The sequence below is a fragment of the Acomys minous genome (genome assembly GCF_964271855.1).
Source record: "Acomys minous genome assembly, chromosome: 5".
In the NCBI taxonomy this organism is placed as follows: domain Eukaryota; kingdom Metazoa; phylum Chordata; class Mammalia; order Rodentia; family Muridae; genus Acomys; species Acomys minous.
In genome coordinates this window covers 72,072,240-72,089,130 of record NC_140494.1, presented here as the reverse complement: position 1 = coordinate 72,089,130, position 16,891 = coordinate 72,072,240, and the positions used below count along the sequence as shown (strand labels likewise).

General features: G+C 39.7%; 1 protein-coding gene and 1 long non-coding RNA gene across 8 annotated transcripts in view; one reads left to right on the top strand and one right to left on the bottom strand.

Annotated features, from left to right (window-relative positions):
- Positions 1–16,891, top strand: part of CEP126 (centrosomal protein 126) — a 51,249-nt gene that overhangs the window by 33,319 nt on the left and 1,039 nt on the right. For 5 of the 7 annotated variants that reach the window (XM_084783109.1, XM_084783108.1, XM_084783110.1 and 2 more), the window contains 4 exons: positions 3,757–3,869; positions 7,083–7,155; positions 13,150–13,359; positions 15,798–15,862. In XM_084783109.1, coding sequence (XP_084639235.1) covers positions 3,757–3,869; positions 7,083–7,155; positions 13,150–13,359; positions 15,798–15,862 — 461 coding nt within the window. Of the gene's footprint in view, positions 1–979; positions 2,122–2,147; positions 2,221–3,756; positions 3,870–7,082; positions 7,156–13,149; positions 13,360–15,797; positions 15,863–16,891 lie in introns of those variants that run through there. The other 2 variants (XR_014779504.1, XM_084783111.1) reach the window with 2 other exon arrangements.
- LOC311598188 overlaps positions 13,707–16,891 on the bottom strand; it is a 93,176-nt gene continuing 89,991 nt past the window's right edge. The window contains exon 3 of the long non-coding RNA XR_014779511.1: positions 13,707–13,718. This is a non-coding gene — a long non-coding RNA (uncharacterized lncRNA). The remainder of the gene's footprint in view (positions 13,719–16,891) is intronic.

The window sequence follows — 16,891 nt, the reverse complement described above, 5'->3', positions numbered from 1 at the left end:
TGCCTGCAAGCTCAGGTCCTCTCTAATGGCAAAAGGGCAATAAAATAATGAGCCATCTCTCCAGCCCCGAGACTGTTCATTAACTGGATGGATACAAACTATATTAGCAGATGAAAAACTAAATGCAAAGAATGTACTCTAAATCTCTTCAGTACTTCTCTATAAAAATCTAGGTTTTAAATTTATTTCACTGAAAATTTCTCTTTGCTTAGCTGTTTCATGATTTAACATTAATTTTACAGTGTCTCTAAAAATCAAATATATCAGATTAGACAGTATAAAATAAATACTAATGTATTTCTTTTTGAGTTTCAACTCTCTAACCATTAGGCCAGGCGTGGTGGCACACGCCCTTAATCCCAGCACTAGGGAGGCAGAGGCAGGCAAATCACTGTGAGTTCAAGGCTAGCCTGGCCTACAAAGTGAGTTTAGGACAGCCAAGGCTACACAGAGAAACCCTGTCTCAAAAAACAAAACAAAAACAAATCAACACTCTAACCATCATAGAGCTAAGTGCTTTACATTTGTTGTCGCAAACTTTATGGTAACCTTGAAAGGTAAGTGGGTTTTTTCCTTCCCCCCCCTCTTTGGTTTTTTGAGACAGGGTTTCTCCATATAGGCCTTGGCTGTCCTGGAACTCTTCTCTATAGACCAGGCTGGCTTCTAACTCGGAGATCCACCCACCTCTGCTTCCCAAGTGTGTAGGCTTTGGGTTTTTTGTTTTTGTTTTTTGGGGGTTTTTTTGTTTGTATGTTTGTTTTGTTTTGTTTGAGACAGGATTTCTCTTGTAGCCCTGGCTGTCCTGGACTCGTTTTGTAGACCAGGCTGTCTGTGAACTCAAAGAGATCCACCTGCCTCTGCCTCCTGAGTGCTGAGATGAAAGGCGTGCACCACCACACCGGGTGGCTTTGATCTTTTTAAACCTACTTTATTTGGGTTCTTTAATGCCTCTGCCTCCTTTGCAACCCACCTATCCTAGACAGAAGAGAAAGACGGTCAATAGAGACAGGAGGGAGGCACCGTTTTAGACTCCGTTCTCTGGAGAGATTCCACTCCTCATCGTCGGGATTCCAGCAGGCCCATTAAACAACAAGCCAACAACAATTCAGCGAAAGCAACCACAGTTGCCCAGCAGGAACCTCACGAGTGTTCTCTGGAACATCTCACAGAGGAGCAATGCGTAGCCAAGCAATGCAGAGACTTGCAAAAAAGTGATCTCTAGTTTTGGAGCTGTTTATATACCCTTCTATAGTCTGCACAGGATGTTTTTCAACTGGCAACAAGCATGCCGCCCGCACGAGCAGTTCCCTTTCTAGTGGACAAACAGCATGCACCTCTAATGAGGCAGTTTCACATCCCATACTTGGGATCAAAGCAAAAACATATTTACATCCACTACACAAATGCTAGGATTACCACCTGGCACTTTTTCTTTTCTTTTTTTCTTTTGGAGAGAGAAGTGTTTGTTTGTTTGTTTGTTTGTTTGTTAACCTATTTTGCAAAAAAAAGAAACAAAATGGCCCCAACTCAAGAGCCCATAAATAGAACAATTGATGTTTTAATCCAAATATTAATGGCTCTAAATCCTGTATTTTTTTCTACTGAAACCATATGATAAATGGTTATTAAGAAAATATGACAAACTGGACTCTGCACTAGTTAAAAATAATAAGAGTTGTTCAAACAGTTTATACATTAAAGGGTTGTGTTCTGTGGGAATTTACTCATTTGCTTATACTCCTCTGAGGTTATTTCTATTTTCAGCACATTGGCCTAAATGGATAGTGTGAACAGCATGTTGCTCACACACTTGTTTCTTTTGAGATAAAAACAAGCAGATAAAATGAACCAAAAGAAAAAGAAATTTGCAAGTGGATTAAGAAAGAATTGAGAGGGCTAGAGAGATAGCCCAGAGGTTAAGAGCACTTACTACTCTTCCAGAGGTCCTGAGTTCAATTCCCACCAACCACATGGTGGCTCAGAACCATCTATAATGTGATCTGATGCCTTCTTCTGGCCTGCAGATGTACATGCAGACAGAGCACTGTATACATAATAATAAATAAATCTTTAAGCAAAAAAAAAAAAAAAGAAATAAAGAATTGAGATGTTTACATGGCTTCTATTTTTTATCAATTAAATATTAGGAGATTGAATATATAAGCAAGATTAGAGATTGAGCTTTTTAAAGACTGAGACGAGACTGAGAAAAAAATATTGGTAAGTAAAATGATTGTGGAAATTATAAATCCAAGAGGAATGATACACCCTGAAACACATAGCATATTCTAAAGTGCAGGCTAATTCCTTGCATTGAAATAATTGTGCCTATCCTCATCTGAACATGAGCAAATATTTATGATGAAAAATCCCACTTAGAAGGGACTCAGATAAAGATAAAATTAAACCTCAGGGGCAAAGGATGTTGACCAAAAGAAATAGTGGGAAAAGATGCTGACAGAGAATACAGTGCTGCCTGCCACTGATAAATACAGCTTTCCTCACAAACAGGACAGGATCCCACACCAAAGACATCGCTGGGTGGGAGTGGGCAACTGAAACAAACTAGAAATTTTAGTAAGGGTGTTTTTAAAATAACATTAAAATATAAGCCTGTGAGATTGAATTGAATGTAAAGATTTTAATGACTCTTGCAGAGAAGAATAAAAATACCATGAAGAGAAATGAAAAAAGGTGTAGGGGTAGAAGGTACATACATGCTGAGGCTAAGAAGCTCCAATAGGCTTTGAGAAAATTGCCACAGTCTAAATTTACATTATTAAATTTACATACCAAGAATAGCTGAGACAATCCCCAAAACAAAGTTAGAAAGTTTCATTACTTAATATTGTATGTAAGGCTACAGTGATTAGCCAGGTGGTGGTGGCTCACATCTTTAATTCAAGAATGATGGGTGTGTTAGATCTGACTTGCTCTTACTCACCTGCCCTTAAATTGTTTGTATCATCTTTGGGGACTGGCGTTGTAAGAAGGAGGTCTTAGTAGGAAAATGATGTGAGGAGCCCCTGTGTACCCACACCTTGCCCTAAACACTAACACGTCACATATGAGGACTTGCTCAGATACTTCTTGAGGTGCATAAATCTAGTTCCATGAGCACACTAGTGCAGTGCAGAAAAATAGGGAGCACGGACAGAGGGCAATGCCATTGCCAGCCTCTTGTCCTGGGGACTTGTTTTAGGATATTTGAACTTTCTATACAGTATATGACAACACTACCTTGCTAACAAATAATGGTGCAGTAGGGCTGGAGAGATGGCTGAGAGATTAAGAGCACTTGGCTGCCCTTCCAAAGGTCCTGAGTTCGATTCCCAGCAACCACATGGTGGCTCACAACCATCTGTAATGAGATCTGGTACCTTCTCCTGGCCTGTTGGTGTTACATGCAGTCAGAGCAGTGTATACATTTTAAAAAAAAAAAAAAAAAAAAGCAGAGCCATAAACAAAGTTTCATTTCTGCTTTGTTGATCATGTGACTGGAACCTGCTGTGCTTTTCCTACGTACCAGTAATATGTCTCGTATATCCATGGAATATATTCTGCTCCATAGCAAGAGCTGTGCTGAGTGTGTCCTTGCAGATGTGCCATGTGTAGAACTTAGAGAAACTGAACAAGTCTGCTGGCCACATGGAGGAAATACACAGAGCTTTCTGCATTGCTTGACAGTAACCTGAAATTCTGCATGGATACATATCACCTCAACTTTCATAATTTTTATATTGATACTTGTTTAAGATTCTACTGTTACAAGAAGAAAGCAAGTTGTTGAAAATAAGTGGAGAAACCTGTTAGAGCAGAAAAGAGAAACCTCTGGATCTGTAGGAATGAAGTACACCGAGCAAATGACTGTAAGTATGGTCTCGGCAAAATTCTCTTACAGTAGTGGAAAACTACTTAAAAGCCAAATGCTCTTGGTGTAAACTACCTCGGCATAAATGTGAATCTAGCCAAAGCCATTCGTGATACAATCTTGGAAGCTTATGCTAAGAGCTTCTTGTATTTGTTGTATTTGAGTGAGTGAGGGGTTTGTTTTAACTATCTTTAAGCAGTTATTGCTGGGGTGAGAGATGTTGAGAGCACTGACTACTCTTCGAGAGGATGCAGGTTCAATTCCCCGTGCCTACATGGTGACTCACAACCATCTCAAACTCCAGTCTCAGAAGATCCAAAGCCTCTTCTGGCCTATAAAAAGCACCAGGCATACAAGTGGTACATAGACATACATTTAGGCAAAATATCCATATACATAATACAGGTTTTTTTCTAAATAAGAAAAGTATTGGCCTGGCGTGTTGGCGCACGCCTTTAATCCCAGTACTCAGGAGGCAGAGGCAGGCAGATGGCAGCGAGTTCGAGACCAACCTGGTCTACAAAGGGAGTCCAGGACAGCCAAGCCTACACAGAGAAACCCTGTCTTGAAAAAACCAAAAGAAAAAGAGACAATTGTTCAACTTATCATTTATAGCTAATTCAGTAGAAATGCCACTTAAAACAAAGTTTCCCAAAAAGACATTTCCTACCTAGGGACCTCTTATAAGAGATTTTGAATTACATAATGGTTTTGTCTCTAAAAACAGTTCAACAAGACCTAATACAGCTTTCGGGATAAAGATCTTGAATAAAAGCATAATAGCAATCTTAATATGATACAGAAATTACATGAAGGCAGAATAAGTATAATCTATGGCAATACCTATAATTAGGTATTGATTTCAGAATATTGAGAAATGTGCAATAATTAAATAAAAAGCAGTTTACTTGAAGCTTCTACTGTAAGTAATCACTTCTTTTTTAATTTTTTTAACATTTTTATGTCCATTTGGTGTTTGTTCCAGACCCTCTGGAACTGGAGTTACAGTTAGTTGTGAGCTGCCATTTGGGTGCTGGGAATTGGGCCCAGGTCCTCTGGGAGAGCAGCCTTAAGATGGCTCGTAACTGCTGAGCCATCTCACCAGCCCTGGGTTTTTGTTTTGGTTTGTTTGCTTGGTTGGTTGGTTGGTTTTTGGTTTTTTGAGGCAGGGTTTCTCTGGCTGTCCTGAAACTCACTCTGTAGACCAGGCTAACCTTGAACTCAAGAGATACCCTGCCTCTGCCTTCCTAGTACTAGGATTAAAGACATGTGCCACCACCACTGCCTGACTGCTTCTAATTTTTTTTATAGAACTGGAATAGAGTACCCTGTGCAGAATGTGCATTCTGAGGCATATATAGGAAGTATTTTACTCACTCCTTCCCAGTGCTGGAGATTAAGCCTAGAAATTCATGCAAGGCAAACACTGAGCCACACCCACAGCCCATGAGGCATTAATTTTCATAAGCATAAGATTATTAATGTAGATAATAACTATGATCTAGTCTATTAGGAAGGCAATCTATTTAGTTTGTGTCTATATAAATATGGTCTCATCAATATATTCTTATAGCCTAATAAACATGAGTATGCCTTCTAGATTGTGAATGTGGTAACAACTAGTAAATCCTTTCTTTTTCTTTTTTTCTTTTTTTTTTTTTTTTCTTTTTTCCTTGGTTTTTCGAGACAGAGTTTCTCTGTGTAGCCTTGGCTGTCCTGGACTCACTTCTAGACCAGGCTGGCCTTGAACTCACAAAGATCCACCTGCTTCTGCCTCCCAAGTGCTGAGATTAAAGGCGTGCGCCACCATGCCCGGCTAAATCCTTTCTCTTTGAACTTCCATAGTATTCCCACCAATCATAGCAAAATATATAAAGGGAATGCATTATATTTTTTTAAGCTTTTGTTAAGCTATAGCAGATTTCCTGGGTCTATGACATACCTTTAATTTTAGCACTCAGGAAGTAGAGGGAAGTGAATCTCGGGGAGTTCCAGGATAATCAGAACTACATAGTCAGATTCTCTCAAAAAGAAAGAAAAAAAAAGATATCTCAACAGTAAAAGTTACATATAGTTGCTAAAACCACAAAGCAATGAACAGATTTTAAATGACTGAAATTAGTGCCCACTCAGTTGCTTTCACTGTTCTGTGTGCTGTATACTCCTTCTTGTCTTTTGCGTTATACCTTACTGTCTTTCAATTTTATTTTTCCTCCACTCCACACCACTTTCCTTTTGCATGCCTTTCACTGACACATTTCCTTAGGCACCTCACAAGGTCTTGCTATCCTATAGACTACATGAATGTTCTGGATCAAAATCAAGTTTACACCGGGAGGTGGGGGCGCACACCTTTAATCCCAGCACTTAGGAGGCAGAGGCAGGTGCATTCTCTGTGAGTTCGAGGCCAGCCTGGTCTACAGAGTGAGTCCAGGAAAGCCAAGGCTACACAGAGAAACCCTGTCTCATAAACAAAACAACAAACAAAAAAAAAATCAGGTTTACAGTTGAAAACTGTTGCCATTGTTTTCTTGCTCTAGAATATATTATATATAGTATTCATTATATATATGTTTTATATATATGTAATATTCAGTTGCTACAGCAGTGGTCCTTGTCACCGTGTCTTAGGAAATGTGTTTTAGCATCCCATCTTTTGCCCAACTCTCTGTGCAAGAATAAAAAATGAAATTAAAAAGTTACACTTGCCGTTGTACAGCAGATTTTCAGTCCAGAATGTCTCAGACATAAAATGGAGCTGGGAGAGTGGTGCTGGGGCAGCGAGTTCTACCGCTTCTGCTTTGAGGCTTGTCTAGGCTTTCCTACCCACCACATCAGCCGCACTCACAAGACCTAGGCAGGGGGTGGGCGTCACGCCTACACAGTCATCTCAGTTGTAAAGATGATGGGATTTTTTAAACAATATTTTTATTTCAAACAGTTGATTGCCACCCAGCATACTTTATTCTTTTTGATTTCCAAGAGAACACTACCACTTACAATTTTGTATTAGTCATAAGACGTTTTTAAATATTTATATACTATGAAAAGGTTTTAACCAGTAGCTTTTTTTTCTACTCCAAAACAAAAGAGATAGGCAAGTTATACAAACAATGATAATTAAAAATACAATTAAAAATTCTTTAAAGAACATGAGCATATAGTGAATTTTAAATGTGAAATTCTATTTTTATTTAACCCATTATTATAGCATTATGGACAAAGTGTTCGACTAAATACAAGTGAACCAATACAAGTTACAAGAGGTCTCAAGACAGAAGAAGGTACGTTTTACTGTAAGAGTTTTCTGGTTTGTTGGTTTGTTTCCTTTTTATAAATAGATGTTTATGTTACACTGTACATCCTGGTTACAGTCCTCTCCCTCCACTCCTCCCCGGTCCTCCCTGTTTCCCCTCCCCTCTGGATCTACCCCCTTTCTGTCTCACATTAGGAAACAAACAGGCTTCTAAGGGATAATAATAAAATAAAACATAACAAAGTACAATATAATAAGATAAAACAAAAGCTAGCACATTGGAATAGGACTAAACAAACAGAAGGAAAAAAACCTAAGAAAAGGCACTAGAAACAGAGACCCTCTCATTTGCAAACTCAAGAATCCTAAAAAACACTAGAAGCTCTAACATATACTCAAAAGACCTGGAGAACACATATATATAAATAAAAGTAAAATAATAAGACAAACTGTTTTACAAAAGGAAAAGCCTACCAGGAGGCGGCAGCACATGCCTTTAATCCCAGCACCTGGGAGATGCAGGCAGATCTTGAGTTCAAGGCCAGCCTGGTCTACAAAGCAAGTTTAGGACAGCCAAGGCTACACCAAGAAATCCTGTCTCACAAAACCACATATGTACGTACATTCGTGCGTGCGTAGGAGAAGCCTGCTGTAACAAGGCATCTCCAAAAATGCTGCTGAGTTTGTTCTCCCTTGGCCATGTAGCCTGCCTTTAAAAGTAGTTTATTTCTCCTGAGACTGCCTTGAAGGAAATTAAATTTTCATTTTCAAACATTTATTAATTGAAGGTAGCTTCTGGGTTAGGGATGGGGAGTTGCGGTCACTTCTTTCAGCTCTAGGATCTCATCTAGTTCAGACTCTGCGTGCTGCCTCAGTCCCTGAGTTTATATGTGTATCAGTCTTGTTGATTTAGAGCTCCTTGTTTTCTTGCTGTCCTCCATCCCTTCTGGCTCTTTTGAGGGGTTCCCTGATCCTTGAGAGGAGGGATTTGACTGAGACACCCCATTTACAGCTGAGTGTTCCAGCATTTCTTACTCTCTGTATAATGTCTGGCTGTGGGTCTCTCTCTCTGTTCCATCTGCTGAAGGAGGGGCTGAGAAAGCACTGACCTTTGACTATACCAGACTAGCATTAGGAATCATTTCACTGCTATATTTTAGTTTCTTTTGCTTTGTTTTAGACAATAGTACTGGGTTTTACTGTGGGGTCCTGGGCAATCTAGTCTCAGGTTTTTGGTCACTTAAATAGTGTAGAGTGGACTTTAAGTCAAATCAGATATTGATTGGTTATTCTAACAAGCATGCACCACCATTGTAGAGCATAGGCTTTATAGCTGGGTGGGTCTTTACATTTCTCCTCTGGTAGTTTACATAGTACCTTCCTGTACCAAAGATGCTAGCACCTAGCAGTGACGGCTTTCAGCTGGACATCTTCGTGTTCAGGGATTTGTGAAGGTGTTGCTTTTGGCAGTGAGGCCTTGTCATCAGTTTGTAGAGAGCAACCAGTAGTCTTGCCAACAGGCTGGGTTGTTTAGAGGTTCCCATGGGACCCCTTTGGACAGCATTTCAATTAGATAAAACTTTGCATTGTTTTGTTTCTGTTTTTTCTGTTTTACAGATTTCAATTCTGAGTTTTATTATTTCTGGCTATCTGCTCCTTTTGGATGTGATGTCTTCTTTTTGTTCTAGAGCTTTCCCATGTGCTTTTAAGTACTAGTATGAGATTTCTCATTTTTTTTAAGAATTTTTTATTTATTACATATACAGTGTTCTGTCTGCATGTATGCCTGTATACCAGAGGCGGGCACCACATCTCATTATAGATGGTTGTGAGCCACTATGTGGTTGCTGGGAATTGAACTCAGGACCTCCAGAAGAGCAGACAGTGCTCTTACCCTCTGAGCCATCTCCCACCCCCAGATTTCTCTAAATTTTTATGTTGGTACTTAGTGCTATGAACTTGCCTGTAGAACCAACTCCATTATGTCCCATAAGTTTGGGTATGTTTTGTATTCATGTTCATCCAAATATAGACGGTTTTTAATTTCTTTGTTTTGTTTGTTTGTTTGTTTGTTTGTTTTTGAGACAAGGTTTCTCAATGTTATCTTGGTAGTCCTGGACTCGCTTTGTAGACCAGGCTGGCCTCGAACTCATAGTGATCCGCTGCCTCTGCCTCCCTAGTGCTGAGGTTAAAGAAGTGTGCCACCAGGCCCGGCTTTAATTTATTTTTTGATTTCTATCTTAACATACTTTTCATTTAATAGTGAGTTGTCCACTTTCCATGATTTTGTAAGCTTTCTATTGTTTCTGTTCTTGATACTCAGTTTTAATCCATAGTTGTCACATAAGACATAGGGTGTTATTTCACTTTTCTTGTATATGTTGAGACTTGCTTTGTGTCCAAATATATGGACAATTTGGAGAAAGCTCCATGGTGTACTGAGAAGGTATATTCTTTTTAATTTGGGTAAAATGTTCTGTTAATATGTTAGGCCCACTTGGTTTATACCATCTGTTAGCTCTAGCATTTCTCTGTTTAGTTTTTGTTTTGGTGACCTGTCTATTGGCAAGAGTTGGGTATTGAAGTCTCCCATTATCAGTGTGAGGGTCACAATGTGATATAAGCTGTAATAGTGTTTATCTTAGGAACTTGGTGCCTTGTGTTTCGAGCACAGATATTAAGAATTATAATGTCTTTTGGTGGAGTTTGTCTTTGATAAATATGTTGTGTCCTTCACTATCTCTTCTGATTAGTTTGGGTTTGAAGTCTTATTTTCTCAGATTTTTTTTTTCTCTCTCTTTTTTTTTTTTCCTCAGATTTTTAAGTGGCTACTCAGCTTGTTTCCTAGGTCCATTTGCTTGAAATATGTTTTTCCAACCCTTTACCCTGAGCTGATGTTTGTACTTGATGTTCCAGTGTGCAGCAGAAGGATGGGTCCTGTTTCGCATCCATTTTGTTAGCCTGCATCTCTTTATTGGAAGACAGAGACCATTGCTGTTGAGAAGTAGCTATGAGCAGTATTTGTTTAGTGCTATTATTTTGTTGTTGGTAGTGGTGGTGTGTATGTGCCATCTTTTTTTACTTTGCTGGCTTAGGATTGATTATTTCCTGTTTTCTTGGATGTACTTAGCCTCATTAGGTTGGAATTTACCTTCTAGGACCTTCTATAGGGCTGGATTTGTCAATATTGTTTAAAATTAGTTTATGTCTCCATCTATGGTGATTGGAAGTTTTGCTGTGTATAGTAGTCTCAGCGGGCATCTGTCCAGGCCCTTCTATTGAGCAGTGAGGTGTAATTCTCAGGGGTATGCCATTATGTGCTACTTGGTCTTTCTCTTTTGCAGCTTTTAATATTCTTTCTTTGTTCTGTAAGTTTAATATTTTGATTACTCTGTGTTGAGGGGACTTTTCTTTTCTGGTCTAGTCTGGTGTTCTGTGTGCTTCTTATACTTTGATAGGCACCTCCTTTAGGTTAAGGAAATTTTCTTCTATGATTTTGTTTAAAAATGTTTTCTGTAGTTTTGACTTGAGTTTCTTCTTTCTTTATTCCTATTATTCTTATATTTCATCTTTTGATAGTGTCCCACCCAGATTTCCTGGATGTTTTCTGCCAGGATTTAATGTTTTCTTTGACAGAGGTATCCACTTCTTCTGTCCTGTCTTCAATACCTGAGATCTCTCTTGCATCTCTTGTATTCTGTCAGTGAGGCTTCCCTCTGAGGTTCTCAAATTTGTCATCTCCAGATTTCTCTCAGTTTGTATTGTTGGGGTTTTTTGTTTTTTGTTGTTTTTTTTTTTTTCTGTTTCTACTTTCAGGTCTTAAATGGTCGTCTTCATTTTCTTCCACTATTGTGTTTTCGTAGATTTCTTTGAGAGCTGTAATTATTTCCTCTTTAAGGACCTCTATGATATTCATAAAGGCTATTTTAGGGTCTTTGTCTTGTATTTAGTTATGTTGCAGTACTCAGATTCTGCTGTGGTAGAACTGCATGGCTTTGGTGGAGACATATTTTTCTGGTTGTTACTGATTGTGTTTTCACCCTGGCATCTAAACTTCTGGGTTGTGAAAGATTTTAATTCTGGGTGCTGATGTTTAGTCCTTGATCTCTGTTGCCCTCTCCGGTTCTTAGCCTCTTAGGCTGTGTGTTGCCTGGTAGGGGATTCTGGGATACTGCTAGTTGTGTCCACTTTGAGTTCTGGGTAAAATGTGTTTCTAGGTATTGGGAATGGAGATGGGCTAGGAAAGTCAGGGTGTGAAGCGTGCACTGGAGGTAGGAAAGCTGCGTGTTCCTCCATGGTCTGCCTCGTCCCCTAGGAATGGGGCATGAGAGGCTGCAGCAGCTGGTCTGCTACAGAACTGGCCATGAGACTGGAGGGTTGGATAGGAGGAGTAAAGAGCTGAAGCTAGCCTACCTGCTTGGATGCCTACTTGCTGCTCCAGTGGGCTTGGCTGGCATATTTCCAGAGAATGCCTGCTGGAGCTGGGGCTGAAGTAACAAGGTGAGTGGAAAGGAAGGTTGGAAGAGAAATCTGTGTTCCGCTAGAGGTAGGGGTAGATGGGAGGCCACAGCCCATGGCCTGCCACAGAGATGGAGGTGAGACTGGGGAATTGTGAGCAGAGCAAGAGGTGAGGGTCTGCAGTTAGCCTGCAGGAGTGCTACTGTACACGTTTTCATAGAGCTATGTTCCCAGTGGTTTTCCTTAGGTGTATTTTCTCAGGTACTTGTGTACTGTGCAGTTACTTGGACCTGAACTCTCCTTAAGCAGGCAGAGTTAGTTCATTCCCAGTTTGTTGTATTGAGTAATAATGTACTAACTAAGCATCTTTCTACAGCAGGCTATCTCCTGGCTTGTCAAGTGTTTCTGTAGAAAAAATGCTCACAAATTAAAATGGAGTAGACAGTATCTCACTATGTAACTCTGCCATTTGGAACTCACAATGTGGGTTGAGACCAAAATGGCCTCAGACTCATTGGGATCTGCCTGTCTCTGCCTCCCAAGTGCTGGGATTACACGTGTGTGCTGATATGCCAGGCTTAGATATTCTCTTAACTGAGATGGGGAAATGCCAGATAGAGAGACTCCTGAAAATCAAAGTGCACACTGGGCTGCAGAGATGGCTCAGTGATTAGGAATACTGGCTGCTCTTTCAGAGGATCCAGGTTCAATTCCCAGCACTCATATGGTGATCCACCATCAGCTGTAACTCTAGTCACAAGAGACGAACCACACTCCCTCTTCTGGCCTCCTTAGGTACTGAATATACATGTTATACAGATATACATGCAGGCAAAACACTCATACACATAAAATAAATGAATAAAGCTATCCCAACAATATGGCTACCTAAGATTTGAACAAGGACACCACCAACAGACAGGCTAACCTGAAAGGGCAGAATCTTCATGGGGCCCCACTCATAAACAAAGAACAGGCAACTAAGAAATGCTGAAAGGGGGAAAAGTTAGTCTCCCTCAGCGATGAGCCTGAAATTGACTATCCAGTCTCAGCCCTGAAATATATACAATATGTACAAGCAACACTGAATATATTCACCAGAGTGTGCATGTATGTGTCTGTGTCTGTATGTATCTCTGTGTGTATGTGTGTGTGTCTGTATCTGTGTGTGTGTATCTGTGTCTGTGTGTGTGTCTGTGTCTGTATGTATCTGTGTCTGTATGTGTGTGTCTGTATCGTGTATGTGTCTGTGTCTGTGTCTATGTCTGTATGTATCTGTGTCTGTCTGTCTGTCTGTATCTGTGTGTGTGTAACAAAAGCAAAAAGAGGCCATGGGAGTGGAATGGGAGATGCTGAAGGGAAGGAGGAAAATTATGTAATTATGTTTTAATTTAAAAATAAAAATAACTTTTTAATCCTAGAAAAAGTAATTTTAAAAAAAGAATCAATCAAATATGCAGTAGCAGAGTGTTTGCTAACTTCTGTTTGTGGCATTCCAGGAAGTCATTATGAGGGCTGGTCCCAAAGACAAAAGGGGTCAAAGAGTACTTGTTGGTTTCTGTAGTTTCAGGTAGTACTTCTGAGTTTTCGGTGGCAGAAAACCTCGTGAATTCTTCAGTGCCTGAAGATGGAATTCTGACCGCCATAAACAGCAAGCAGCTACAGAGGCCAAGTGTGTCCTTGAGTAAGGGCCAGGCGTCCAGCATGTGTGCACTGTCAGCTGAGGAGCAGAGGATCCTGCAGTCTCTCCATCACCTCAATGAAAGGCTGTACTGTAAGTGTGCAGGGGCAGCTCCTGTAGGAAGGCAGGCCTTTGTTCTTAAGCCTGTAGTAAGTAAGTATTCAATTTAAAACTTTGAAGTAAGAATACAAAATGTACCTACATTATCACTTTAATAAATCATTGAGAATATTGCTAATATTTCAGATTATTGCAGATATATGATATCATTTATGATGATACCAATTTCTATCCTTTACTATCTTTTAGAAATATATGAACATAAGCCAGGCATGGTGGTGCATGCCTTTAGTCTCAGCACTTGGGAGGCAGAGGCAGGCAGATCTCTGAGGTCAAGGCCAGCCTGGTCTACAGAGTGAGTTCCAGAACAGCCAAGGCTACACAGAGAAGCCCTGTTTCAAGGAAAGAAAGAAAAAAAAAGGCTTTAGAACAGAAAAGAAAGAAAGAAATATATGAACATATTACTTGTGTTTTGTTTTTGGTTTTTTTTTTTTTTTTTTTTTTTTTTTTTTTTTTTTTTTGGTTTTTCGAGACAGGGTCTCTCTGTGTAGCCTTGGCTGCCCTGGACTCACTTTGTAGACCAGGCTGGCCTCGAACTCACAGAGATCCGCCTGCCTCTGCCTCCAAAGTGCTGGGATTAAAGGCGTACGCCACCACACCCGGACCACACAGAGAATTCTTAAAGCTAAGTGTATGTGGGCTTGTAGCAATGCCTGCAATATAGGCCTGCAAGTGGGGAAAGACGGCAGGTCTTTGCAAGTTGAAGGCTGGCCTGGATGTCCTGATAAGAACCTGTCACTATGAGGAAGAAAAAAAGTGGAAATATTTCTTAATTAGGGAAATAAGGATATAGCCACATATACCATCGAAAGACTATGCCTTCCACCACAAAGAGTGGTAAGGTTTAAAAAAAAAAAACTTCAATATTGAGCTGCTGAGAGAAGGGAGTATGTGCCTCATGATCATTACAGCCCATGTCCATAGGCCTGGGTGGTCTATAAAGCCTGAAGCAAAGAATTTAGTTGAAAATTATTTCAAACTGCTAATACCCTCTAAAATAATTGAGAGGAAGTATATTAATATCCCTTTTGGAGATATGGCCTATATTCCAGTCTTCAAAGAATTATTACAAATGAATTGTCAATACAAATGAATAGTCAATAATCATTTTTTTAAAAAAACTAAATCAAAAAAAAAATTCCAGCTTGGCATTGGTGGCACATGCCTTTAATCCCAGCACTTTGGAGGCAGAGGCAGGCAGCTCTCTATGAGTTCGAGGCCATCCTGGTCTACAAAGTGAGTCTAAGACAGCTAAGGGTACACAGAAAAACCCTGTTTTGGAAAAAAAAATCAAAAATCCATTAAAAAGCATTCAAAAGAAACCATAATACATACTAAATAGAACCAAGGAATATTTTATATAATAAAATTATCAGATGCAAAAATACTATAAAATAACTAGTTTATATATTTTTAAAGAATCAAAATATGTTTCAAAATCCAGTAAGGAAATACGCAGTATAAAATGACTTAGCCTGTTTAGAAAATTACAAGGCTTATGAACAGAAGATATCAATACATTCAAAATTCAGCTGATTATAGACAATAGGTTATAGACATCTGAAAGGAGAATTAATAAACTAGAATATAAATCAGAAGAGCCTATCCAGGATAAAGTACAAAGGTGAGCAATAGTGAGTTGAGCTTCAGTGACACAGGTGGAAGAGACCTGAGGCCAGTGAAGGATCATGGCTGCCAAGTCCTCCAGTCTAATGAGTGCTACCAACACACACAGTGCACAGCACAGCACATTTCAAAATAAGTAAAAAGAAATATCTCTAAGTGTGAGAAAGGACCTGGGTTCAAGCCCCAGCAAGGAAGGGGAGACAGACCTCACTGCATAAGACTGGCCGCCTGGCCTGGAACTCACTATATAGACCAGGCTGGCTTCAAACTTATGAGGAATCCACCTCTGCCTTCTGACTATTGGCATTAAGGCTATAAGCCACTATGACCACCAAAAAGTTTTTAAACTTGAAAAAAAGAAAAGAATAAAAGGAAAATAGGCTTGCCAGGCCTGGTGGCACATACCTTTAATCCCAGCACTTGGGAGGCAGAGGCAGGCAGATCTCTTGTGAGTCGAGGCCAGCCTGGTCTACAAAGCAAGTCCAGGACAGCTAGGACTACAAAAGAAACCCTGTCTTGAGGGGTGGGGGCAAAAATAGGACATTTGAGTAAAGATTGTTTTATAAAATCAAAAATCAAGATACTAAAAATTCCCTCTTACCAGCTTCAGTCTTATATAATTGTTCCTAATCAAATTGCTTTTATTTTTGGATTTAATATAAAAATACATATAAGGACTTTTTCTGGGATCAGTAGGAAAAGAGTCTTATATTCAATTTTGAATTCTTGAGTGACTCTCTGCACATATATAACTAATTATTTTGTCCCATGGTATGGTTTTTCAGATGTACAAGAAGCAATTTGCAAAAACTCATCCATCAAAAATACTTTACAGTTAATACCACTTGTGGTAAGTGTTTGCTCAGTTCCTTCTCTGCTTGTTTATGTAGACACTAATAGAGGCGGAGCCTTTGGAAGGGCTAGAGAGGCTGAAGGCCCGGCCGGAGTGTGATGCCCAGCACTTGCGTGGTGGCTCACAACCATCAGCAACTCTAGTTCCCGGGGATGCCCTCTTCTGCCCTCACAGGAACATGCATGCACATGCCTGTATGCGGGCAAAACATTCATTCACATAGAATAAAATAAATAAATGATTTTTAAATGTAAGAACCCTTGGAAAGTTTTTGCAGGAAGGATAAAAATTGGTTCTGAGTTGTGACAGGAAAAAGTAAGGTTGTAAAAAAAAAAAAAACCCTATCTCTCTCAGTCCTGCCTCCCTTGCAAAGTGCAGTATTTGTACCCGGGTTTCCTCTGAGCCAGGGCTGACAGGGAGCGCAGGGAAGAGAGAGGAAGCCTTCGCTGCCCTCTGCCCCACACGCTCCACCCATAGACACCGGGCTCACTGTAGCCTTGCTGGCAGTCCTTGTTTCCTACCAGCTTGGTGTTTCTCTACATTTTTTGTAGTTAACATAATTTGGTAATATTTCCAGTGAAACTTTATTCTACCTAATAAAAATTTAATGGATACAAAATTTGAAAATTCTAAGTATCTTTACTTTGATTCATACATTACGAGACATTGTTTAATTCAAATTTTAAGTACATTTTTCTTTATCAAAGGACATCTGAATCTATGGGAAAATGTCAGTTAATGACCTAATGTCCTATAAGATCAAATCTGTGACAAAGATACTTAGGTCTTCAGTTTGTTTGTTTGTTTAGACGTGGTTTCTCTGTAGCTTTGATTGTCCTAGACTCACTTTGTATACCAGGCTGGCCTCAAATTCACAGTGATCCGCCTGCCTCTGCCTCCCTATCCAAGCCTAATTTCAATGACCTTTGAAAAATTGATTTATCGTGATGGGTCTAATCCACTAATAATGGGTAATCATCTAGCTACATTAGATTCAATTGTTGGTTTAGTGGATTTTCCTTTTCT